The sequence below is a fragment of the Terrapene carolina genome, unplaced genomic scaffold, assembly GCF_002925995.2.
Source record: "Terrapene carolina triunguis isolate 2854851 unplaced genomic scaffold, T_m_triunguis-2.0 Scaffold406, whole genome shotgun sequence".
Taxonomy (NCBI): Eukaryota; Metazoa; Chordata; order Testudines; family Emydidae; genus Terrapene; species Terrapene triunguis.
The window spans coordinates 2,822,674-2,849,187 of NW_020664757.1; the positions used below are offsets into that span (position 1 = coordinate 2,822,674).

The following is a 26,514-nucleotide window of genomic DNA, read 5'->3' on the forward strand; positions in this document are numbered from 1 at the left end:
AATAAATCCCTGTGGCACCTCACTGGATACAACATCCCAGTTTGACAGTGAACCATTGATAACTGCTCTTTGTGTACAGTCTTTTAACCAGTTATGCACCCTCGTTGCAGTCATTTTCTCTAGACCACATTTCCCTAGTTTGCTTATATGAATGTCATCTGGGACTGTCGCAAAAGCCTTGCTAAATTCAAGATATATCATATCTAATGCTTCCCCATATCTAGAAGGCCAGTAACCCTGTCAAAGAAGTAAATTAGGTTTGTTTGGCATGCTTTGTTTTTGACAAATCCGTGCTGGCGATTCCTTATAACCCTATTGTCCTCTAGGTTCTTACAAATTAATTGTTTAATAATTTGTTCCAGTATCTTTCCATGTATCAAAGTTTGGCTAACTGGTCTATAATTTCCTGGATCCTCTATTTTCCCTTTTAAAGACTATGGTCTGCCCTTCTTTAGTCCTCTGGGACTTCACCCATTTACCATAAGTTCTTGAAGATAGGCTTGCAATGCAGATCATTCAATTTTACAATACACCATCTCGAATTTTCAGTGCCATTCAGATATTAGTTTTTTAGTAACCCACATTTTAAATTGTAATTAGAATAATTTTGTCCTAGTGATTGTGTAATTAACTTTTGGCTGCAAGATAGCATTTGTGGCACAGTTTTAACATTTCTGTAATATTTCAACCAGAGTAAAAAGTCCTAAGAGAATAACTAAATTATTATTAAGTAGTTATTTAATAGTGACATGAGTGGTCTGATTTAATGATTATTACAGAGGAAAAAAAATACTGCACACGTCTTTCTTCCCTGGAAATGTAAATTATAATTTCCCCCGAGTCAAAAGAAACTAGGTAGGAACAGCAGCAATTGTTACAGTAGTTTATGTGGCCTTGGGAAACTAATGTTTTAGAGTATGACTGGAGGCCTACACCCTTAGACACAGAAAAGAAAACGGTGATGAAATAGTCTGGGAGCATAATATAGTAAAATCTCATTCCACGGGCAAATTAGTGACAGAAAAGTAAGGAAGGTATCATTTGATTTATAAAAATCAACAGAATCATAATTTCAGTGGTGTCACCCTCTGCAGTGTGGCGGCGGGAACTCACTGCCCCCCTCCACTCTTGGCTCCCAGCTACAGGTCCTCCGATTGGTGGAAATTTTGATAATGCAGTGTTGTTGGAAATAGATCAAGCTAGGGATCATTCAAAAGTCCTTTCTCCCACAAACAATGATACCAAACATGACAAGCCAAGTGTGTAGATATATATTTGAGAAAATGTTTAAAAATCAACTTTTAAAAATTATACTTCAACATAGGGATGCATTGCTTACATATAAACGACACTCGCCTTGGCTAATTCTGGGGAAATTAGCCTTGACGTGTAGGGCTGAAAACATTTATTCATCAAAGTCATTATCGGTGTCATCTCTGCTAGGGCACCACCGCTAGACACATTGATCTTCATCCGTGCTGCACTCACATATCTCCATACAAGACAGGCTGCTGGCCAATCATTTATAAGGTGGTTTTGCACACAAGCATTTGATTAGCTGAAGGATTGATTCTGGAGTGGGTAATATTTCACACACAACTGGTGTAATCAGTCCATCCTCCAAGACTGATAGAGGAGGGTAGTTTTGGATGTGCTAGGTCATCCCAGACCCATTCCATTGCTTGATAATTTGCATCTCTGTCTATGCAAAAATCCAGAGTTCAGTAACATCTTTATGGCATTGATGGCATTGGCATGCAAGATAATTTTAGTGTCCGCTTTCTCATGAGTACTACAAAGAAACTCCATTGAACAGTGCAAGCCAGCAGCTTCATTACTCCATGAAATGACAGAATTCTTCAGGCAGTCCCTTGCATGTTGAAGCATTTTTCCTGCAAGGTATGTGGTTAACTTGTCCTTTGTGCAAGTATGAGACAAGTATGGAGATATTTGTGGAGTCAGTTATTTTGGTTTGGACAAGTACAATGCCATTGAGTCTCTTCTCTCTGGTAATATTTTTAATCAATTCCATTGCATACATGTCAAACACGAGGTGCAATTAGTCATATATTCAGTATTTTCTCTGTAGCCTCATCATGAAGTGTTCAGCCATATCTCAGCAGGAGTTAATAGTTTCTGGTTTGTCAAGAGTTTGTACCTCAGCCATACCATCTATGATTGCTATGCTGAAAGGCCTACGCAGGCATAAGGTACTGGTCATGTTGCCAGTAGATGCTGGTGTAGGAAGATCATGCAAGATGTGCATTAGTTTGTTTTTTGCCTGGCACATTTGAACTATTCCATTGCATTCAAACATCAGTTGTGGTGCCACAAAGCACTTGTACTTTCCCAAAATCTCACATAGTTCAACATCACTCTGAGGTCTGGACATAACCAGGAGATGAGTAAACAATGACCTGTCTGGGGCTAGCTCTGTAATAGTTCCTGCCACTTTCACTCTGACTTGTTTGCATTCGAGTTCAGTTTTAGTCTGCTCTTCTTGATTGGAGCCCATAGATTGACAGAGCCTTGGATAATTCTGTAGGGTTTGAAGGCTTCATATAAGTCATGACCCAGAGTATCCATTCGACTGACGTCTTTAGCTAGCTGATCACTGAAGACTGCTTCTGTCATTATATTAATGAGTTCCAGTCCATCATACGTGAATAGGTTGCCAGTACGAGTAAGCCCCTTCTTAGCATTTAACGGCACCTAATGAGCCTAGATGGTGCTTGGTTACTTCTGGAGAAGTCATCCTAGACATGCTTAATGTTTCATTCAAAATTTGATGGAGTTCTGAGGATGTCAGGAAAAACCTGGAAAGAACACTTAAGTGCTGTTATGCCCCCCCCCCCCCACTCCCCCAAATGAATTTCATTGCTCTGTTTTCATGTTCTGGGGCTTTATCTGAAACAACTGCACAGAAGGGAGTGTTTAACAATCCAGTTTCCTTTTTGAAATTCCTCCCATATGTCAGGGTCAGACTTTTCTACACCTCTTATTTCAGTGAGGTACCAGATCAAATAAAGAATAGCGAAGACTCAACCATCTTAATGTATCACTGCACCATCACTGATTCATCTTCATCGAATTTCAGTCTGGAGCACCTCAAAGCAATCCCTGCCTTGTAATCTTAATAGTGTGGAATTTTAATCCCATCATAAGTCATTTTATTTGTGTCTCAGTGTGCTATTGTAATATTTTCTTAAATATTTGATTGAAATCCAAGGCTTTTTTTGTCTTCTTAGACTCTAACAGGAAACCTGTTAATCTGTTTTTGATTTATAAAAACATGGTCCAGAACTTAAGAGATCTGAACAAATATGGACACAGAACTTAACTAAGAGCTTGGAAACATTTAGCCAGCAAACAAAGTTAATTATGGTAAAATGGAACACTGAGTGCAGTCGTTAAGGACTTAACTTAACTAGGAAAAAGGTGGTTTAGAATGTGTTAGCTGGCACTCATTCTCATTCTAAAACTAATGTGGACAAGACAAGTTGTACTTAAGCATGTGTAAAACATCAGCTATTACTATAGATTTAGCACATGCTAGCCAACATGTTCTAAAAACCACCTTTTTATCTTAGTCAAGACTTTTTACAACAGCATCCTTAGGCAAATGAAATCACAAAAAACTTTAATGACAAAGCAAATTTGCACATATTTGGTTACTTTATAGTACTCCTGCATCTTTTCTTCAGTTTAACCTTTCCCTTGTTTTCTCTATTGCAGACAGTTGCAAGAGCAGCAACGGCAGAAGGAGCTTGAACGGGAGAGACTGGATCGTGAGAGAATGGAACGGGAGAGGCTGGAGAGAGAGAGACTAGAAAGGGAAAGACTTGAGAGAGAGCGACTAGAACAGGAGCAGTTGGAGAGAGAGCGGCAAGAAAGGGAACGGCAGGAACGCCTAGAAAGGGAGAGACAAGAAAGGGAGAGGCAAGATCGAGAGAGACTTGAACGACTTGAACGGGAAAGACAAGAAAGAGAACGTCAGGAACAATTAGAAAGGGAACAACTGGAGTGGGAGAGAGAGAGAAGAATTTCAAATGCTGGTAAGAATTTCAAAACTGAATGTATTCAAGTACTGGCTTGACTGTGTTTGGTCAATGGAGTGGGACAGGGCAGAGTTGACAGTAAGTATTTATGTGAAGACAAAATCTGTTTCTCAATCACATATATCTTAATTTTTCTGGGATTAGCGTCTTTTATTTAACTATTGTAATTCTGGATGCCTGACCTCAGGAGAACATCCTTTTCTCTAGAATTGTCATAATTTCCAATGACTGAAATAAAACGAGTAAATGGTGCTTATTGTTTACTGTATTTTCTAATTGCACAAAAGGTTTTTGAATTTGTTGGCACCCGAAGACATGACCATTTGAAGATTAACATTTCTAAATACTTTCTAGTCTACTTTGATCAATTAAGCAAGACCATATACATTCTTATGTATTCTGATAATGACACCATTGGCTTAAGAGAATCTGTACACTCTAGAGGTGTGCACATGCATAGGCCAGCTTGGTAACATTGCAAGGCAGATATCACACCAAGAGTCTTATTTCTTATTTATCAATTAATATGGTTTATATTAAGATATCAGTTTTTGATGTATCAGTAGATATAACCTGTAGTAAACTATCTGCAGCAAGCTAGGATCCAAAGATAAGCCAGGAGCTAACTTCGCTTTCTGAATTTTGTAATGTAATGATACATGTAGTTAAGCATTTCTTAATTACTTAACTTAATGCATGTGAGAAATCAACTGCTGGTGAAACTAAACCATCGAATGTAAAACAAATTGCTTGAGAAGGAAGTATTGATTTCTTTGTGTTACACTTTGAATATTTTTACTCTTGTATGGAGTGATCTCCCTATTCTGGGGAGGGGAAGAATCAGGTTTACTTACTGCCTATGTGTTAGTTTTATTGGTGAAATTAGAATGAATGTTAAGATCACTACACTTGAGTTGCAACCAATCAAAGGTAAAGCTGATATGGAAGGACCAATTAATAAATCCTGTTGCCTAATCCATTTCACTAATGGAATTTGAGAACTTATGCCATATTTCTTTAGATTTCCAGAATGTGCTTGTAAATTCAAATGTTGGCACAAAAATAGTTGGTGAAATAAAAAGTAGATTTTTATAGTATGTAAAAACTTTCCTAGCAGTATTTTCACTTGTGCCTAATCCTCTGGTACTAACTATAGTCTACATTTATACATTTTGTTTGAATGCTGATTTTGTTGCTTCATTAGCTCCCTTTTTCTCTCTCTCCTTTTTTATCCTGCCTTTGCTGCTGCTTTCCATCTTCTGTCCAGCTTCATCTTTCGACAACTCCCTGTATAGCACACCACTTCCTGAATACTCCAGTTGCCAGCCTCCTTCAGCACCTCCTCCATCATATGCAAAAGCAATATCAGCACCAGGGTCAGATTCCACTCCGGATTACGCTGTAGTGACTACTGCACCACCGACTTCCACTCCCCCTACACCGCCACTAAGGCATTCCGCATCACGTTTTGCTACATCTTTAGGCTCCGCCTTCCATCCTGTTCTTCCCCATTATGCTACAGTTCCTCGTCCTCTGAACAAAAATTCTCGACCACCTTCTCCTGTGAATGCCCCAACTTCTTTGCCTCCAAATACAAAGTCCATTATCTGGTCTGCTCCCAGTTTTGCACCACTTCCCCCATCTCCTCCAGTAATGATCAGCAGCCCACCGGGCAAAGCTACTGGTCCAAGACCTGTCCTGCCAATTTCTGCTTCTAGTTCTGTGTCCCAAATGCCCCAGTCTCCTCCTCCTCCCAATGGGCTTCCTGAGTCTGTAACTTACCCAGTTCCTTCACCTTCTACCTCAGATTCAACGCCGCCGCCGCCTCCTCCACCACCACTGCCTTCCTTTCCACCTATCTCACTCTCTGGACCTCAAACTTCGCCTTCTCCTAGCTCCCCTAATGCCTCAACTCCCTCATCCAAGCCTAGTGTTCTCCCTTCTCCCTCTGCAGCTACCCCTGCCTCTGTTGAGAACTCTCTAAACTCTGTGCTGGGAGACTCCTCTGCTTCTGAGCCAGTCTTGCAGGCAGCCTCTCAGCTGATTGAACCTCCGACCCAGCAGGGTAAGGCTTTCTGTTATTGCTACTAATTAACTAATCAGGAACGCACCCAAAACCAATTTGCATCAAACCCTTAATTGTCTTAAATTAATAAAATACTTTTGAAAATTGCAGTGATCTTAATACTGCAACAAAATACAGTTTTTGAAGGGATGATAGGGGGATATTATAAAGCTCTGAAGAGAAGAAGAGTTGGGATAATATGCTCTGTGAAAGATATAAAATACATACCTAGAATCGTTGGGTCTTATTTTTCAAGAACTATTTGAGTCGTGATTATTTGATGAATTCTGCATCATTAGTTTATTTAGAATTCCCTAAAACTAGGTAGTAGTAGTAAATTCCTAATTGCAGTGTGAACCAAGGGAGCATATGATGGAGCTTTGAATGTGTGAATTGGTCTTAGTGAAAAGTAATCTGAACCATTTACTGACACTTATGAGGTAGTTCAAATATTAGCTATATGTATGTAATTACTACAAGATATATCTGGACTGTGTGAATTTGTGAATACACACACTCCTGTGCTAGACCAGATCTACACATAGAGCAGGGGTGGGCAAACTTTTTGGCCCGAGGGCCACATCTAGGTATGGAAATTGTGTGGCGGGCCATCAATAGTCACGAAATTGGGGATTGGGGTGTGGGAGGGGGCGAGGGCTCTGTCTGGGGGTACGGGCTCTGGGGTCGGGCCAGGAATGAGGAGTTCAGAGTGCGAGAGGGGGCTCCGGGCTGGGGCGGGGGTGTGGGCTCTGAGGTGGGGCTGGGGATGAGGGGTTTGAGGTGCAGGAGGGTGCTCCGGGCTGGGACCGGGGGGTTCGGAGGGTGGGAGGGGATCAGGGCTGGGGCGGGGGGTAGGCCGCAGGAGGGGGTCGGGGGTGCAGGCTCCAGATGGCGCTTACCTCAAGCAGTTCCCAGAAGCAGCGGCATGACCCCCCTCTGACACCTACGCAGAGGCACGGCCAGGCGGCTCTGCCCACTGCCCCATCCGCAGGCGCCACCCCTGCAGCTCACATTGGCCATGGTTCCCAGCCAATGGGAGCTGCGGAGGCAGCGTTTGGGGCAGGGGCAGCGTGTGAAGCCCCCCGGCTGCCCCTACATGTAGGAGCCGGAGGGGGGACATGCTGCTGCTTCCGGGAGCTGCGCAGAGTCATGGCACATGCAGAGTGGGGCAAGCCCCTGACCCTGCTCCCCAGCTGGAGCTCGAGGTCCAGATTAAAACGTCTGAAGGGCCGGATGTGGCCCCCGGGCCATAGTTTGCCCACCCCTGACATAGTCACATCAGTTTAGCTACAATTAGTTCTAAATTCTAGTTACAGTGATGCAAAAGCTTGTGCATGCTCTTAATTTGATATAAACCTAGTTTAAAATAATTCAAGTCAACAATCAACAGGTTTTAAATTGACATAAACAAGGATTAAAAAGATTTGAGTATCCATGCATATGTCTGCACCAGTTAAACTAAATACTAATCTTAGCTAAAGTGGTGCAACTTTTACGTGAAGTCAAGCTCTTAAATTTATTAAGCTGGATGATGATCTTCCACTCAAATAATTTATTAAGACGTTTTATAATAATCAGAAAAAGTTAAAAAAAAAATTAAGTTACAGTTTCATATATAGTTGCTTGTTTGTGCTCATGGAATAAACTTTTTGCATTTGTAGTAATACTTAAACAATGCTCTTCCTCAAAGCATACTGCATATCATTCTGAATTTAGAGAATTAAAGGAGTCATATGAAATGTATTTTTTTTTCACAAAATTAAAAACAGTTGCTCTCCCTATAAACTTTCTTACAAGAATAACAATTCTCTAACTCACTAATGTATTTTGTATTTAATAATTAGAGTTGAGTTCTGAAATATTTACAGATAAGATGTATTTATGTAAGTCTAGAAATCAAGTGTCAGAACTTTCAGTTTAACAATAACTTTTAAAAGGTTTGTTTAAATGTTTGGGTGGAGTGGGAGCACCTGCTTGCAAAGTAACATTCCATTTTAGGTTTGCATTCTGAGACCCATTCTGAGTTATCAGGTGAAGGAGTGTTTTTCTCTTATAATCTGTAGTGCTTGTGTTCTCCTTATCGGTTTTCTTTTAAAATTCTGCCCACTTTTCTGTTTATGTAGCAGTTTTTTTGTTATAGTGAAAAGAGTGACTAGTGTCATTGTGTTGCATGTCTAAGGATTCTCTTGACTAACCTCTTCTCTTCTACAGCATTATGTACAATATAATGCTTATTAATGTATTTTAAAAAACTTGTTTTCCCCAAGTTGGATTATTTTTCCTGTGTTTAAACAAGACACAATATTTTTCTAGTTAATTTAGGAAGACTATTTTTTTTTCTTAGTATGTACTAAGAAGAAAAGCCCTTATTTCAATGGAAATAAATTCCAGCTCGTCTTAATTCTTAATGTTGTTTTTCGTTTCAAATAGGTGTCATCCAAGGACCACCTGCACCTCCACCCCCACCTCCACTACCACCTGGCCCAGCTCAGTCTTCAGCAGCAATCCCACCTCCCCCAGGTCCACCACCACCACCTCCACTTCCACCCTCAGGGCCACCGCCACCGCCTCCTCTTCCTAGCCAAGTTCCTCCTCCTGTTCCTCCTCCACCTCCTGCCCCTCCTCTCCCTACCTCTGGATTTTCTATGGGATCTATGTCTGAAGACAGTCGCCCTTTAACTGGACTAGCAGCTGCACTCGCTGGAGCCAAACTTAGGAAAGTGTCACGGGTAAATGTAAATCTGGATTTGTCTGTGACTTACACTTCTAAATTCTATGAGGGTAACTTTGGAATAATTTCTACTAACATATTAATAACTTGAATAGCAGGAATAGGTCTACCCAGAGAGCAACTTGACTAATTAAAGCAGAGTTGTTAGATGTATTCATTGAAGCTGTATTTTATGCCCTGGTGATTTTTGTTATAGTAAGTTACATTAGTGTTTTTCTGCATGAATGTAAAATCATGAATTTATTCAATAGTTCTCAAATATACTATTATTTTGTGTACTGTCATAAAGAGTGAAGAGTTCTCTAGTTCAAGTGGAGGAGCTTCATCTAAAACAGACAGTGTTCGTGGAAATGGACCACTTCCCTTGGGAGGCAGTGGATTAATGGAAGAAATGAGCGCCCTGCTGGCCAGGAGGTAAACAAATAATTGTATTCTTACACAGCTGTAGATAGTATGATAGTTTCACAGTAATCTTAAAGGAATACTGTGAACTTAAAAATCGTACCTCTGTCATAGAATGTACCTACTATTGTAATCTACAACTGAAAAATTACAGAAATATTTTTCCTTTGTGCGTTCATAGCACTTTGTGTACAGTCAACTTTATTTTCACTCATGAATAGTCAAGTAGCTAGTTTCCTCTGCATGTCTTTTGCTCAGCGGGTTGGGAGCAAAAACCAACATTTTAAATAGGAAAATGTGATTGCAAAACCACCGGTGTTGGCTAGAAGACTCAGTGGAAAGTGTATACTTGAAACTGCTTTTTCCTGTTTTTAAGTTGATCGAGATTTCAAGTCGTGTATGCCTTTAACATTACTAAACAAATATTTTCCATTTTGTAGCTATAACTTTGATAACATTAGCCATCTCCCTTTCATTCTTAACTCATGTTTCTGTCTTTTAGGAGAAGAATTGCTGAAAAGGGATCAACAGAACCAGAGCAGAAAGAGGATAAAACTGTAAATTGATTATTATTTTGCCGGCTTTGAATTATTTAATACCAGGCCATATAAGAAAGCTATTCTAGTGGTTCAAATTACAAATCATTTACAGCTTGTCTTAATGGAAAAATATAACCTCCATTTTTTCAAAGGGTACAAGTACAATGGGGTTGTCTTAAACGTTTAGTTCTTACAAATTTTTTCTGTACTTCTAGTGAGATTTTATGTGAACAGAGCTCATTAACTGCCTGAAAAAGATTTAACTATAAATATATAAACAATTCCGTTAAACAACTTTACATCAATCTGACCAGATTTGCAGGATTCTAAAGCTTTTTCTCCTCATTTTAATCAGGAAGAATCAGAGCCTTCAACTTCTAAGCCTTCTTCAACAAGCACACCTGGTAAGTAATATAAATCTGTGAAGTGCACTTTAACTTTTCAAAATTCCCTTTAAGTGTTAGTGCTGAAGTTTTATTAAAAACTGTTTTGTTATGGTATCAGAATTCATAATCCTGAGTGTTTTATCATGAAAATGAAATAACATAAGTATCTTAGTATGATCAGTAGTTAAAAATAAATCTTGTTTTTATTCGTTGGTAATAATTTGTCTAAAACTCAAATTATCCCCATTTATGGTTAATCTTAACTATTTGCTCTTATGTTACTGTCCACAAATCCACTGATCGCGTTAATATAAATAGTACACACTCTTTGAACAAAGTTGAGGTGAACAAAGTCATGCGATTTTTAAATAGGTTTGTTGTCTGGCATTTACCATACATAGCTAAACATAAAACTGCACATGAAATGTACAGCTGCAAACACGTGAACTGGATTCAAAGTTTTAAAAAATTAACAGAAGCTAATGGCAATGTGTTTGCAGGATAGGCAGTCATTGATATAATAGTATTATGTGGGGACAAAGCTGTAAATGTAGACTACTGAATTTGCCATCTTCTTTTTTGTCCCATAATCAAAACCTCATGTATTCTGCCATTGAATGGCTAAGTCTCTGTTGCTATCCAGTAGTAGTGCAAGCATCTCATACCACTGGGGAAGAGCAGGTGACAATACATCAAGAGAAATTGCCCCAGAACTCCCATCTCAGTGCAGGGACCCACTGAGTTGAGTGTGTGGGAGTAAGAGGAAACTGGCAGGGAACAGAGAAGAAGGCTATCAAGCAAATTGCCTGACAACAATCACAGGACACTGGCAGGGATAGGAGTTCAATGGGGGGGAAAAAACAAAGACTACTATGGTCAGACCTGGACTATTGGCAGTGATTACTGTACCCTGACAAAGTATACTTGTATACTAATATCTCTAAACTTATATTAATAAAGTGTATACCTCTAATATCTCTGCAGCATGGCTCCTCCTCTGATATATAATAACTACAACAGGACTCTAGACAGAGTAATGGACTTTTATTTGTTGCAGTGAATCACGAATAGCTGATTCTTGGCTGTACCCTGCCAGTGACTTATGCAGTCATCCTTAACTGTTAGACAGAAGTGCATTTCATTGCCCATGATCATGTACCCTTATTTGTCTCTAGAGTGCTGTAGGTGACTCAAGGTAGTGAGCCAAAACTTCTTGAAGAGAATTTCTAATAGAACTGAAAACATACTCCACTAGATGGAGCACAGAACTTGAGTATATATGAGGCTAGCTTTCAACATTAATATGAATACAATGAATCTAAAGAGGTGATTGTTGGAGTAACACTTAAAGGCCCCAGCCGATCTTATGGCCCTCTTGCACAATGTACTATACAAAGACAAAGTGAAACAGTTAGGTGCTACCTGCACTACACGTAGTGTAACTGATAAAAAAAAAAAAAAAATCAAAAGATAATAGTTTTCCAGGTGGTGGTTTAATTTTGAAGAATTAATGCAAGATGGTAAAAGTTAAGTATCTTAAGTCCATAGCTACCTGAAGTTACTTCATATGCATTGTTAGTGATGAATGAATATGAAAGCTGGTGTCTCTAATGATTTTATTTATATATCTAAAGAACTAACAAGGAAACCTTGGGAAAGAACAAATACAGTGAATGGAAGCAAGTCACCTGTTATCTCCAGGTACACGCTTTTTAAACCAGTACTTATCTTTTTCAGATGTGCAGCATTGTCATTACTCATTGTGCATAAAAAATATTGGAATAAAAATAATAAATACCATCTAACTATTGTAAATAAGGCAGCTGAATGGATTTCATATCTGATGTTTTTATGGGTATAGGAATATTGATACTGAGTTTTGAGGAGGATTGAGGAATGAATGCAAAATGCTAAACAAAGTAGAATCTATTTAGGCCAAAGCCTGATGATCTCAGCCAAATCTGATTCTCGTGAAAACCCTAAGCAATGTGTTTGGGCCTACTCCATCCTGAGGGATACAGTAAAGAGAGATCCTTCAACACACTACCCAATTCTTTGCTAATACCTTAGAGAGAACGTCAATGCCTAATTAGATGACAGACCTAACAGAGAAATGGCCAGGATAGCCATTCTAACTTTTGGGATAAATTGTTTAACTAATGCTCCCATAAAGATCCTAAAATGCAGGGCTTTGGAGCAGAGCCTGGAGCTGGAGAGTGGAGCAGTGGAGCTGCAGGTTTTTGCCTGGAGCTGGAGCGGAGCCGGAGCACAGCTCCAAAGCCCTGCTAAAATGCATATATTTGGCCATAAGGTAAAAAATAAGGAATTGTTCAATTAATGATCCTGTATGTCCTGCATACAAGTGCTGAGGAATTCTGATTGAGAAACTTCTTATAGTTAGTCTGATAATTTTTTCCCCTCGAGAAATACCTTGTGAGGATCTAAAAAAAGACAACCAGATTCTCGATTTAACCCTGAGGAAAATGTTCTCTTTCAAACATGAGAGATTCTTGTTATTAACGTTTGAAAGGACAATAGGGTGATAACTACACAGAGAGGGGGAAAATTAATCAAACATAGATCCTGTAGCTGAATGCCCCATTTCTGTCACTAGCAAAATATTCTCATCCCCATAGATCTTGTGCTTGAAAATAAAAGCAGCACCAAGCACAATCAGTTTGTTAGCATCTTTTTTCTAATTTCCAAGAACTAGGCAGGCTCTAGCATGGGGTTGGCAACTTTTTGGCCCAAGGGCCACATCGGGGAATAGAAATTATACGGCGGGCCATGAATGCTCATAAAATTGGGGTTGGGGTGTGGGAGGGGGTGCAGGTTCCGGCTGGGGATGTGGGCTCTGGGGTGGGGCTGGGGATGAGAGGTTTGGGGTGCAGGAGGGTGCTCCGGGCTGGGATTGAGGGGTTTGGAGAGCAGGAGGGGGGATATGGGCTGGGGCAGTTGATTGGAGTATGGGGAGAGGCTCAGGGGTTGCAGGCTCTGAGCAGCGCTTACCTGAAGCGGCTCCTGGAAGCAGTGGCATGTCCCTTCTCCGGCTCCTGCGTGGCCAGGCGGCTCTGTACGCTGCTCCATCCGTAGGCACCGCCCTTGCAGCTCCCATTGGAGTGCATAGCAGCTGGAGTAGGTTATGATGCCACACTAACCTAGCCTGGTCAGATGGCTGTCTTATTTGCCTCTGACTTTCCACGTCAGGCAGTATGTGCTGCCACAGAGACCTCTTTTTCACCAGGCCTGTCCAGTTTACAACTGACAGCCTGGCAATTGAGGGAGATTTTAATCACAAAATGCTATTTGTGTGAGGGATTCTATTTTGGAATCCAGAAGGCATTCCACCATATTTTGCTGTCTGAACTTTTAAACCGGGGGCTCTCAAACGTCATTGCACCGCAACCCCCTTCTGACAACAAAAATGACTTCACAACCCCAGCAGGGGGGACTGAAGCCTGAGTCCACCCAAGCCCCACTGCCGTGGGTGGGGGGGCCAAAGCCCAAGCCCAACTGCTCTGGGCAGGGGGGCCAAAGCTGAAGATCAAGGCTTCAGCCCCAGGCAGGGGGCTTGCAACCTGGGGCCTGAAGCTCACAGGCTTTGGCCTTGGGCAGTGGGGCTCAGGTGTCAGTCAGGCCCCAGCAAGTCTAAGCCAGCCCTGGTGACCCCATTCAAAGGGGGTTGCAACCCACTTTGGGGTCCCGACCCACAGTTTGAGAACCGCTGTTTTAAACAATGGTCTGTGGGACACGTGCTTTCATAACCAATGACCAACCATCCTTCAGGGATAAATTTACATTCTTGGAGCAATCAGAAGGAAAATGGAAAAGTTCATAACAGGAGTTCATTTCTATATCAGATGTTTTGTTAGTGCTATATCTTGCCTGAAACCAAGTTTAACCTTGTGGTCCATCTGTGGAGTCTAAACTTGGTTTTAAAATCTGTGGTGTTCTTCGAGTGATGGTACCTACTGTATTACGCTGAGGGTTTACACATGTGCACCCTGCGTCTGTACCACCATGCATCCAGAGCTGGAGAATTTAAAAGTAGTAGTGTCAATTGGACTGCACATGCTCCCTGAACTGGCCTTATGGTTTCATCCAAGGTGATAAAGGGCAGGGCAGACCAACTTCATCTCCAGTTCGTTCTCACCGCTGTATGGTCCAAGTTGGAACAATTGGTGTCCATTTGCTTGTGACGCACTTTCTCAAGCAACCTTGTATATAGTTAATTTTTACAAATTGTTGTTGTTTTTAGGTAGTGTCTAGTAGTTTGAATAAAATAGTTTGGGGGCCTGGTTTTTGTTGGTTCTCATGTTGTTTTTGTTGGTTCGTGTTTTTGTTGGTTATCATGTCAGCAGGAAGAGTTGGCGAGCCTGGGGCCATGATGGCGGGCTCTCCTTTCATGACTTTCTGTACTGATAAAATTTCCTCGCCTCTGCATCCCAAACTTCTGCCAAAGGTAGTCTTCCAATTTCACATTAATCAACCTATCCACTTACCTGTTTTCTTCCCGAAATGGCATACTTTGGAAAAGTAACAGAGACTCCACTCCCTAGATGTCCGTAGGGCCTTAGCCTTCTACTTACACAGGACAAAACCGATCAGGAGATCTCTGACTGTTTATTGCAATAGCTGAAAGAGTTAAGGGGCGGCAGTCACCCTCGGAGCGTGGGCCAACTCAGCAAGAGCCCGTGCTGCGACCATGGCCTCCCTCTATGACGTGCCACTTCAGGATATATGTAGAGTGGCCACATGGAGTTTGAGTCACACCTTCGCTACTTATTATGCCTTGGTGCAAGACTCAGTGGCAGATGCCTCTTTCAGTGCAGCTGTCTTCCACTCATCTCTCCCATCTACATTCTTGTGCCCTTTTCCAACTTAGGTACTGCTTGCTGGTCGCCCTCAATAGAATACAATAGGGACTATCACTCAAAGACGAGGAAGAGGTTACTTATCTGTAACTGGAGGTTCTTTGAGATGTGTGGTCTCTATCTGTTTTCCACTTTCTGCCCTCCTTCCTCTCTGCTGCAGATCTGTTGATTTGCAGTGAAGAAGGAACTGGAGACGCAGTCAGTCCGCTCCTCCCTTTTATAACCTTGGATGAAACCATGAGGCAAGTTCAGGGCACATGCACAGACCAACAGACACTACTACTTTTAAATTCTCTGATTCCAGGCTCATGGTGTGCCGGATGCATGGTGCGCATGTATAAACCCTCAGCGGAATACAGATAGGGACCACACATCTAGACGAACCTCCAGTTAAATAACTTCCTCTTTTTAAAACAGCCTTTATCATCATCATTGCTTCAATCAGATGAGCCGGAGAGCTGCCATCTCCTGTTAAGAATGTTTTATGACCTTCTGTAAGAATAAAGCTGTTTTCAGAACAGTCCAAGTATTTATTCACAAGTCTGAGTCTTCTTTCATAGCAGGAAACTGCCCCACCAAGATTTTGCCCATCTTCTAAATCCTCCAAGGAGAGATTTTGGCATAGTTTGAGTGAGTCAGAGCCTTTTAGTTGTATTTATGTAGAACTCATCCAGTCAAACAAGGACTCCATATTTGTCACCTGGAAAGGTATCCAAAAAAGTAATTTTTTTCTAGCAGCAGCAGATCCAAGCGGATAAAGGTCTTACTTTTTTATTTAGAGCTGCCAAGACTCTTCCCCCATCAGCATTGGCCACGGACGCTTCATGAGCTGAGGGGAAAAAAGCTTCAATAGAATGTGTGTTAAGGTTGCCATGGGAAGGTCCTTTCATACCTTACAAGTCACTGAAATCTTGACGTCTGTTCCTCAGCAAAGACGTATGCTGAGAACTGTCTTTGTAAAGGCCTTTCTGTCCCTAGTTAGTCAGTGAGCACGGCTGCTTAGAGTACATTGGTCCACTGTTTAATGCTTTGTCACCAAAGCTCAATTTACAGATAGTAGGAGTCTTCTTCCTGCTAGGCCCTGCTTCAGTCTCCCTCTAACATATGCAGAGAAGACCTAAGTTGCATATGAGGATTGTTGGACATGTCTGGAAAAATTGACAAGTAAAGCAGGATTTTTTTTTTTTTTTTTCTTCAGAATAACTCAGCAAGGAGACTCAACAGGGAGGTTGGTATTCATAGTAAATGTGCAAAATAAATAAAATACCTACTTATCCTATTTAAAATTAAGCTTCTAAATGACTTAAGTATCCTTTCCTTTAGTGTTCAGGATTTAATTGGTATAGTAATTTAAACTGTAACATAATTCATTTTCTAAAACTGCATATAACCTAGTTCTAATATAGCCTAAGTTAGTGTTTTTCCCCCTTCATAGACGGGAGTCTCCATGGAAAAATCTGATTGTTTCTGAAAACAGGTCCTATGATTCATTAAACAGGTATCATCCTGTTAGGGTTTGAGACTTTTTTTTTTTTAATTAACCAACTTGACCAGAACAGGGCTGGGCTTTTTCTACATGGATTGGTAATCACCACAAACACAAATGATATAAAGCAGGGGTTCTCAACCTTTTCCTTTCCGAGCCCCCCTCTTCCCCCCCCCAACATGCAATAAAAACTCCACAGGAGTCACAACAACTGTTTTTCTGCATATAAAAGCCAGGGCCGACATTAAGGGGTAGGAAGCAGGCAGTTGCTCGGGCACCGCAAAGCTAACTTGCTTGGGCTTCAGCCTAGGGTGGCGGGGCTCAGGGTCCTGGGCTGCAGTCCCTTGCCGTGAGGCTTTGGCTTTCTGCCCTGGGCCCTAGCAAGTCTAATGCGCGCCATGCGTGGCAGCCCCCCCCCCCCCCCCCCCGAAACCTGCTTGTGACCCCCCAGGGGGCCCTGGACCGCTGGTTTGAGAACCACTGACATAAAGCTCCTCTTAACAATTTGTCTGTCTTTCCTTCAGTTATAGTTGTATCCATTTTCAGAATCCTTAAAGATAGGTAGCTTCATTGGTAATTTTAAATGCAAGGCAGTTTATCTGCTATCAATTCAAAATAAGGTGCTTAAGATGTATGTCATGCTGCTTGGGTGCAATAGAATTTCTGTTCATCCCTAGTTGCAGAATGCACCATGTTTTCCCATGTGATTTAAAATAATTCAACATCTCATTAATAGTGACCCAAAGAACAGTCTTATAGTCAAAAATAGATCTCATTGTAAAGTAATGCCATGCAACTTTTAATTTCACTTATATAAAATATCTCAATTATACAGTAATTTAAACATGTGGATTACAGTATAACTGTATGTCTGATTGCAGCTTCTGAAGAGCACCTTATTAAGGTTGTAATGTCCTGAGAAGCTACGGTTTTTCAAAGTAGTAAGATTGGCACATAGAATCATCTAGCTACTAACTTCCCGAGAATGTATTTCATCCCAGAATGTATTTCACAACTGTTATCACCAGCTAAAAGAATAGTTGCTGTTCATCATACAGTAAAGTTGATCTGCTCACTGAATAGATTTTGTCTAACATAAATGTCTAAAAGATGCTTATTAAAAGAAAGGACATGGTAAATGCATACCCTGCTCATTCAACATATTAACATGTTTATGTTGCAAAGACATTTGCAGAATTGTGATTGAGTAATTCTGGGCATATTTTAAACTTTTGCGGGGAGTGAAACTATGCATCTGTCATCCAAAGCAACTAATTTAGCAGTTTTTAAAATGCCAGTGTTCAAAGAGTTAAATTGTTTTTCAAGAAAGTGCCTTAAGAAAGTACTTTAAAAGACTAAATACATTTCTGGACAAAATGGTACAGGATTAAAATAGTTTTCACTAAATAAAAAAAAAAAAAGCGTGGTACAATCTAGAAAATTACTGACAAATTTCTCAACTTTTTTAAAATTGTTTTTGCTAATGTCTTTTTCATGAAAGCAAACACTGTGGTGACTACCTGTTCTTTTGTATGAAAAGTTCCCCCATTAGCTAATTATCTTTGGTGGTGGTATTTTGCATGTTAGCATGAATCAAAGCTTTATCTTGCATGTTTAAATCAAGTTCTCTTATTGCGCATTATAGTTGTCTCACAGTCTTGGTAGGTAATGCTATGAATCACCACATGGGGGAGCTCAGTAGCAATCTCAGGAATTCATGACAGGTTTCAGAGTAGCAGCCGTGTTGGTCTGTATCCGCAAAAAGAACAGGAGTACTTGTGGCACCTTAGAGACAAACAAATTTTGAAGTTGATGGATTTCCACTCCATACGGCTAAATGCAGTGCCTTGCATAATGACAGGTTTCAGGAATTCATGGTTGAGATATTTTGGAGGCTGTGTTTTCATTAGATAGTAGTTTCTCTTGGCAGTATCAGTAGCCAGCTACAAGTGCAGCTGTGAGAAACGAAGGGTACCAAATAGTGTAAGTGGAAACTTTAGATTTGACTGAAATTTTTAAAAATATCAAATTCCGAAGGAAATTAGAGTTGATAGGGTTGATTGAACAAAATACCTTTATTGCAAGAAACCAAGGCATCCATGAAGGAAAAACATATAATTTTAATGTCTTCACACTGAGTAGTAGAATTTAGGTTTTTCTATTCTATAGACCCTTTCCTATCCAGTTCTCAGACAAATTATGATTGTAATGTTGACGGGAAATTTGACTAGGAGTGCAAACACTGGCAATGTTTTTTAAAGCTCTAATCCATAAGCAGTCTGTGTTTGTAAGGGCTAAATTCTTCCGTTCCATGTATGTACTTTGTTCCTATTGTCATTAGTCAGCAACCACACTATTGGTCTCTGGAATAATAGCTCCCATTTTCCCACTCAGGGCTTTTTAGTCAGAAAGCAAGACACTGAGAGTGGGAACAGTTAAATGAGACTTGATGGAAATCCTCAGGGACTGATGGGCCATCTATGGAGTGTGTAGAAGAACTCTTGATATATGGAAAACTACCTGTGTGAAAACAAAAATAATGCTTAGATTCTCTTAACTAAATGTCTGAGGGACACATTTTGCTACCAGCTTCTGTGTTCATTTTCAATAGTATTTGCAGATTTGTGGTGAAACAGCAATTGCTGGAAAGTTAACTTTGTAAGTTTCAAACAAGGAGTTTTCTTATCTGGAAATATAGTAGAGTTCAGTAGCTAAAGATTATACAACAGACTTCAGACTGTGACTTGGCTTCATAGCATTAGCACAGACTGTGTAGTTGTTCTTTGGGGTGCAAGGTGAACTATAGTTTTCAACTACTTCCACTGTACAATTATTTAACTTTCCATATATTCTAACATCTTATTGGCTCACAGTTTAGCTTAAAATCCTTGGATCAACTTTTATTTCAATTTGCTCTGATTCAGAAAATTTGAGGAGGTGTTTTTTTCTTCATATTACCCATGAAACTACTAAAATAAAATGCTGGATTCTTCAGTCTGCACTGAGGATTTTGCTTTCTAGAAAAGGTGAACCGCCTCAGGGCTGTTCTACACTGCACCTAGGTCATCTTAACTACATCACTTAGAGCTGTGAAAAAATTCATACCCTGTGCAATGTAATTAAGCCAACCTAAGCCCTGGTACAGACACCTCTAGGTTGATGGAAGAATTCTTCCGTCGACCTAGCTACCGCATCTTGTAGAGGTGTATTTATTACAGTGAGGAAAGAACCCCTTCCATAACTGCAATAACGCTACAACAGTGCAGCTGCAGTTGTGCTGCTGTAGCATTTCTAGTGTAGACAAACCCACAGGCATATTGGTTTCAAGTGTCTCCTCTCCAGTATTACACTGTGGGCATAAATGTGTATTTTGGGTGTCAAGTTTTTCAAATAGGTCAAAAAATGGCCTATATAAATTGGTTGGGGAAAAAATCTCAACTCTTGTATCTCAGATTTGTTTTTCAATTTATATCCTTTTGCACACACCACAGGCCTAGACTATAGTGCAGGGGAAAGCCCACGTTCTGCCTGGAATCACACAAGTTAGAAAAGTTTCTGTAATATTGGAAAAAGCTTATCTGGTAGCTGAGTGTACAGTACCAGTCCAACTGAAAAGCTGGGAGTGGTAAAGTTTTTCTCCTTCCGTTAGAAATATTTTCCAGAGAGATTTCTATCAATTTAGGTAGCACTTAGAGGTTAACCAAGAATGGGGCCTACTGTTCTAAGCATTGTAAAAACATAGTGTAATAGACAGTCCATGTCCCAAAGAATTTACCCTTTGTCTGTCTTTTCTGTTTAGGCTATAAGGAAAAGGGATACAACTTGAAAATAATGATGAATTGCGAGCATTGTATTAGTTCCATGATATTTTTCTGTTCGCTTTTGGGGCAGGGGGGATACAGCTTTCCTGAGTTTGGCTAAATGTAAAGGGATTAGCTAAATGGCAAGGCAAAGGAAAGAAGAGAAGACATTAAAAGGAGGGAGATTTGACAAGCCTCCACCTCACTTTATCAATTTTTTTTAATTACTCGTAAATTTTCTGCTTTGTGTTTATGGAGCTGTGGGAAGAACTGAGGCCATGTTATATATCCTGCATGGGAGGGGAAATTCGTTGCTGAGCTGTGTCCCCATGCTGGCTTCTGCTCCCAGCCACAGACGGCCTTACTTTCAGTAAATAAAGCTTCATCTTGGGATGACAAAAGCTAGGAGAAACACAATTTTTTTTTAAGTGTTTCTCTTACATAAAAGCTCCAAAGCCAAAAACTGCAGCCTCGCTCTACCTTCCTATTCAGAGCAGCGCAGCACAGAAAGACAGTGAAAGAGAACCTGCTTCCTCCTACCCCATTAGGGAGATTCTTTACCATAAATACACCAGGTTAATTCTAACATAATGAAAAGCAAATTTTGAAATCAGCTGTAAACTTAATCATTCTGCAAACAGAAGCATGTGGTTTAAAAAATGGTCCCAGAATGACGCAGAAGCAAGGTGTTAGAAGAAGAAAGGATTTCAAAAGTAATTAATTCACCAAAACTAAATATGAATTTTCAGCTTAAGTTGTTCAGTGTCATGGGGTAAATGTGAAGAGAGACAAACATCAAGAATCTTTGGCAGAGTGGCCACAATTTTATTTAAAATACTCAATAGGTAAACTAGACAAGAGGAGTGGCCCATTCTGGATAGCAGCACAGGTAGAGGGGAGGGCAGAGGATGGCTGCTTCAGGATGACCCCTTCCTCCCATGCCACTCTGAGGGTCATATAGAGTCTACTGAACTCTCCAAGGCATGTGTAGCCTACCTAAATCAAGGCCCATGTGAGCCAATTTATTGCAGGGCCTGAGATCCTGGGTATGCTACTACACAGGAATTACTATCAAGTCTCAAAAGTGTCCAGGAATCCAGGGGAAGTTAATGCATAATTTTCAAGGAAGATGGTTGAATTTTATTCTCAAAACCTTCATCCCTTGCATGTACCCCAACAGCCCATCAGGCAAACATTTCCTGAGACATGAATATATCTGTAGTAAGTATGTATGTTCCCAAGTGTGAGCGATGTACACTACATGGATGGAAGAGGGCAAAAAACACAAATGTGGAGAGCTTATTGAAAACTTCCTATGTAGCTTGTTTATTTAAGAATGTTAGCTCTGAATGCAGAATTTTTTTTTAAATGTGGCAGTCTTCTGCAAACAAATTTGTAGGTGATTTAAAGGAAAAGATTATGTGCATCAGAAATGTGTTACAACTTCCAAACTAGTAATTTCTGTAAATGTTGCAGTCATCTGGTTCACACAGTTTGCAAGCATGTTTTGAATAGATCAATCCAGCATTCTTTTTGGAGGTATACCATGTATTATATTGTAGCAAGGTCAGCATACTGCCTTCTTTAGTCAGAGGGGAAAGGTCATTGTGACATAGGCCCCTTTTTAATGAGCAAGAAGTTAAGCTAAAAAAGAAAAATATATAAAGGGTTTACAAGATAAATTTAGAGGGGATACTCTTCCTTTCTCATGTGATCTAGGAGGAAAAAATAAGAGATCACTGAAAAAATAGTTCTGCTTGTTGAATTGTTCCTGTTTTGAACTAATAACTCATTATATATTATTTGTTTGCAGTGTTGTGCCTGTGTTAGTTATAGTAACCTGAAGAACAGCTCTGCATACCTCAAAAGCTTGTTACTTTTGCTAACAGAAATTGGTCCAATAAAAGATATTACCTCACCCACCTTGTCATTATATATTAATGTAATATTTCCATGTCAGAAAAATGCCCTTTACTGGTGGTTTCCATTCTGTATGTACAGCTTTGGTGTTTCTTGGGCTGCCTACATCTTTGTAAAAATTCTCTTTTCATTCTAATTCTTTATCACAATCTTGGAAGACAGTAACTATTAACAAAACACATTAATTTTTTGGGGGGGAATGTCTGCTTTGTAATAAGCCTACATACAGTAATTAGAGACCTGTATTACATCGCTTCTTTTTATGTTCTACAGACCAAAATCTACACCATCTGGGCAAACCAGTGCCAATGGAGTGCAGTCAGAAGGGCTAGACTATGACAGATTGAAGCAGGTATATAGTACCTTCAGTAGAAACCTTTTCAGAATAAGTAATAGCAGAACTTTTAAAGACTTTCAACAGTTCTTGATTAAATACCAAACTTTAACCTTTTCCTAGTTTCAAACCTAAATCCAGGAAGGTTTTTTTTTTTTTTATATCTGGTTAAATACTTTCTACAAGCTGTAATTTTGCAATGACATATAGCAAAGTCACAAATATAGTCTCAAGATTGTTTTAACTGATAATGAATATTGTGTTTGATTTAATATTTTCAGCTATAACAAAAAAGTGTACCATCTTAACAATTGAGGAGAATGGTAAAGTTTTAGCAAGACAGCAATCCTTTGGATGCTTCTTTGTTGTTCTTAATGATTATCGATGATGCCAAGTTGAAAAGTACACTTTCACAAGAATTGTATTCCTTCACACTCTAGATTTAAATGCATTTTCAGAAAATCATTATCTAAAATATCAAATCAGCAATAGGAAAGGAAATAGAGATGAGAGAAGGGCATTATGGTAGCACTACTGTCAGATTCTACTTATTTTTATCTGTGTAACTGAGAATAATTTGTTGGTCTAGGTTCTCTCTTTGTTTGTTTTGGACTTTCACATCTTATCTGCAGGGCAATTACAGTTATAGCTATGCCTGCTAGTTTTACATAAATTGCCACCACTTGTTGTGGGAGAACATGAAATTTGTGGATAAATCGTTGTAACTCAAGTACCTCCTACCTTAGGTGGGATAAGCGCCCTATAAATCAATTATAAGATTTGGGCAGCATATTTTTAAAATAGGATTTTTATTACTTACTAATAGTAAAGGAGTTTAAGGGTGAATTTTGAAGATATAGATACAGACTGGAATATAAGGTTGAGATGTTTCAAAATGAACAAAAATTAGAATTACTTTCATTTTTTCTTACCTGAAAGTTTAAACCACACTAATTTATTATTACTTGTATTCTGATACCATAGGATATTTTAGATGAAATGAGAAAGGAATTAACAAAATTAAAGGAAGAACTCATTGATGGTGAGTATGAACTTGATTCACTACATATTTTGGATTTCCAAGTCTTAAAGAATGGATAAGCATTTCTTAAAGGTGAAAAGATGCAGAAATGGAAACTTACTTTCAAGATTCTGTCTACATTCTGAGGATTCTAGAATGCCAAATTCATGATAGAACTGCTCTTTCTAATGTTCACTCCTTTTCTCACTACCCTGTAGTAAAAGAAAAACTAACTTATCCTAATTGTTTTTATTATTCTTGCACAATCAGGTACTTTATACCTTATCTGCAGGGTTTTTGGATAGAGCAATGATGCTGAACAATGTCTTTTAAAAGTGGATGGATGGGTGCAGAAATTGAGCAAGATCCTCCTTGCAGATGTTTACCATCTCATGATGTTGCTTTAGTTTAGGAAAGGCAAGATTGTCATATAATAATGTACCACTTAAAAGCCAGAGCAGTTGAGTCACATGTTTCAAAGCAGTCAGTATTTATCCTGTGACATTTTAGCCCAATTACTGCTTTCAACATTGTATCGTAATTCTTAATATTTGGTGTTTTTCTTAATCACATGATTCAAGGAGGTGGGATTTTACATTAATCACAGCTTTCATTTTAAAATAAGTAGATTTCTAACCCTCTTGGGTTTTGGAGAGTTTGAAAATATGACCGCTAAAGGCTCAAAAAACCAAAAGTCAAATAACTCCAAAATTGTTGTTTTAATTTCATAATTTGAATACCAGTCTCAGGATTTTTTTGGAGGGTGGCGTAGTTTTTGTGTATTTTAAATTTCGGTTGGCAGTACTGATGACACTACTTAATATTTATCATTAATCATTATAATCAGAGTAGCAGAGTCAAGGCCAGATTAAGAAATAGGCAATATAGGCATGTACTTAGGACCCAATTCAGGGGGTTATAACGGAGAGAGAACCTGAGTGGTTCTGTGACCCTGTTCACCAGGTCACAAAGCTGCTTATTTAAATTTAGTCCCACTGCCCCCCTGTCATGATGGAGGGATGGTGAGGTCAAACCTTAATGAGCAATGGGGTAGCTAGCACTGCTGCTCCTCCTGACTGTCATGGGGCTAGCTGTTGCACCAGTAATTGAACCAGACGACCAGCCCGAGCTTGGCTGCCATTATCCAGGTGCTGGAATAGGGAAGCCAGCCAGGAGAGGGACCGCTCAGAGACCTGGGGAGACAGGCACCAGGAGGTTAATGGAGCAGTGTCCACACAGCAGGAGCTAATAGCTGACTGACCTGGACAGGAGAGGAGTAAATTAATCCTTTTCTATCCAAGTCAGTCAGTGACTGGCTCCTAATGCATGGATGTTGCTTAGTTTAAACTAAGCAGCATCTGTGTATGTTTGCCTAGTGTCCAGTCCTGAGCAGAGTGGTTGTTGGCTACTTTCACATTATATAGAAAATAGTATGTAGTCTGGAAGCATAATTTAGGAAAATCTCATTCTGTGGACCAAGTTAGTGATGGAAAGATAAAGGAGGTATCATTTGATTCATAAAAATCTACAGTCATAATTTCAGTGGTGTCGCTCTCTGCAGCATAGCAGGGGGGAGACACTCCCCTCCCTCAGCTCCCAGGTCCAGGTCCTCTGATTGGTGGAAATTTTGATAATACATTGTAATTGGGAATGGATTGAGTTGGGTATCATTCAAAAGCCCTTTTTCCACTAACACAGTGGTACAAAACATGACAAATCTAAAATAAATATGTAGCTATATACTTGAGAAACTGTTTAAAAATCACCTTTTTAATTATATTTTAACACAGGGTTGCATTGCTTACATAAAAATGACAATGATCTTGGCTAATCCTAAGGAAGTTAGCCTTGACATGTAGAACTGAAAACATTTATTCATCAAAGTCACTGTTGGTATTGTCTCCATCAGGGGCACAACAGCTACACACATTGTCACATTGATCTTTGTCCGTGGCGCACTCATACATCTCCATACAAGGCAGGCTTCTGGCCAGTCATTTGCAGGGCAGTTAGGATCTGGCCTTTATATACTAGCATTTGATTAGCTGAAGGATTGATTCAGGAGCAGGTGTAATGCACCCCTTGTCAGTGGCAATTTTTCTCCATTTGTCTGCTTCTTGGAAAACATCCACCATTGTAACTCTGCAAGTGTTGTAATGTTAGTCTTGAAATGGTAAATTTGGCATATGGTCTCCTCTAGTGCATTTATGATCTCATCAGTGACTGTCTCAGCTGTGCCGAGCATCTTCAGAATGAGGGAGAGAGGCTTAGCTGAATCAAATGCCTTCCAATAAGATCATTTGGTCTTTCCAGCTAACCTTGCAGTAGTGTTACATCCTGAAAGGGCATGGAAGCCTGGCAGTGCGGTGGCTTTTGGTGGTTCAAGTGATAGGAACACATTGCTGAGGGATATATGGCGAGTCTGTTCCCCAGCAGCAAGCACTAAAACAATCTTGCAGAAATCTTGGATAGGGTCTCACAGAGAGCACTACACCTATGTCTTGTGCAAAAATCCAGAGCTCCGGAGCACCTGTTTCTGTGGCATTGATGGCATGCAAAATAATTGTAGCGTCAGCCTCCTCATGGGACCTACGAAGAACTCACAGAACAATGCAAGGCAGCAGCTTCATTACACCATGCGACAACAAAATTCTTTGAGTAATTCTATGCGTGCTGGAGTGTTTTTCCTGCAAGGTGTGTGGTTAGCTTGTTTGTGTGAGTATGAGACAGTAGCTTCATTGTGACATTGAAGATGTTTGTGGAGTCAATTATTTTGATTTGGACAGGCACAATACTACTGAGTCTCTTCTTTCTGGCAATATTTTTAATGATTCCGCTGCATACCTGAAAAACAAGAGCATGTGGGTGCTGTTATGCCCACCAACTCCCCCAATGACT

At 40.0% G+C, this 26,514-nt stretch overlaps 1 protein-coding gene across 16 annotated transcripts in view; it reads left to right on the forward strand.

The window, feature by feature from the left end:
- ENAH (ENAH actin regulator) overlaps positions 1–26,514 on the forward strand; it is a 183,453-nt gene that overhangs the window by 150,776 nt on the left and 6,163 nt on the right. For 3 of the 16 annotated variants that reach the window (XM_024214564.1, XM_024214563.2, XM_024214567.2), the window contains 11 exons: positions 3,736–4,055; positions 5,326–6,123; positions 8,554–8,852; positions 9,144–9,268; positions 9,759–9,813; positions 10,151–10,199; positions 11,816–11,882; positions 16,254–16,283; positions 16,491–16,553; positions 22,535–22,613; positions 23,580–23,637. In XM_024214564.1, coding sequence (XP_024070332.1) covers positions 3,736–4,055; positions 5,326–6,123; positions 8,554–8,852; positions 9,144–9,268; positions 9,759–9,813; positions 10,151–10,199; positions 11,816–11,882; positions 16,254–16,283; positions 16,491–16,553; positions 22,535–22,613; positions 23,580–23,637 — 1,943 coding nt within the window. The remainder of the gene's footprint in view (positions 1–3,735; positions 4,056–5,325; positions 6,124–8,553; positions 8,853–9,143; positions 9,269–9,758; positions 9,814–10,150; positions 10,200–11,815; positions 11,883–16,253; positions 16,284–16,490; positions 16,554–22,534; positions 22,614–23,579; positions 23,638–26,514) is intronic. The other 13 variants (XM_024214565.2, XM_024214569.2, XM_024214572.2 and 10 more) reach the window with 8 other exon arrangements.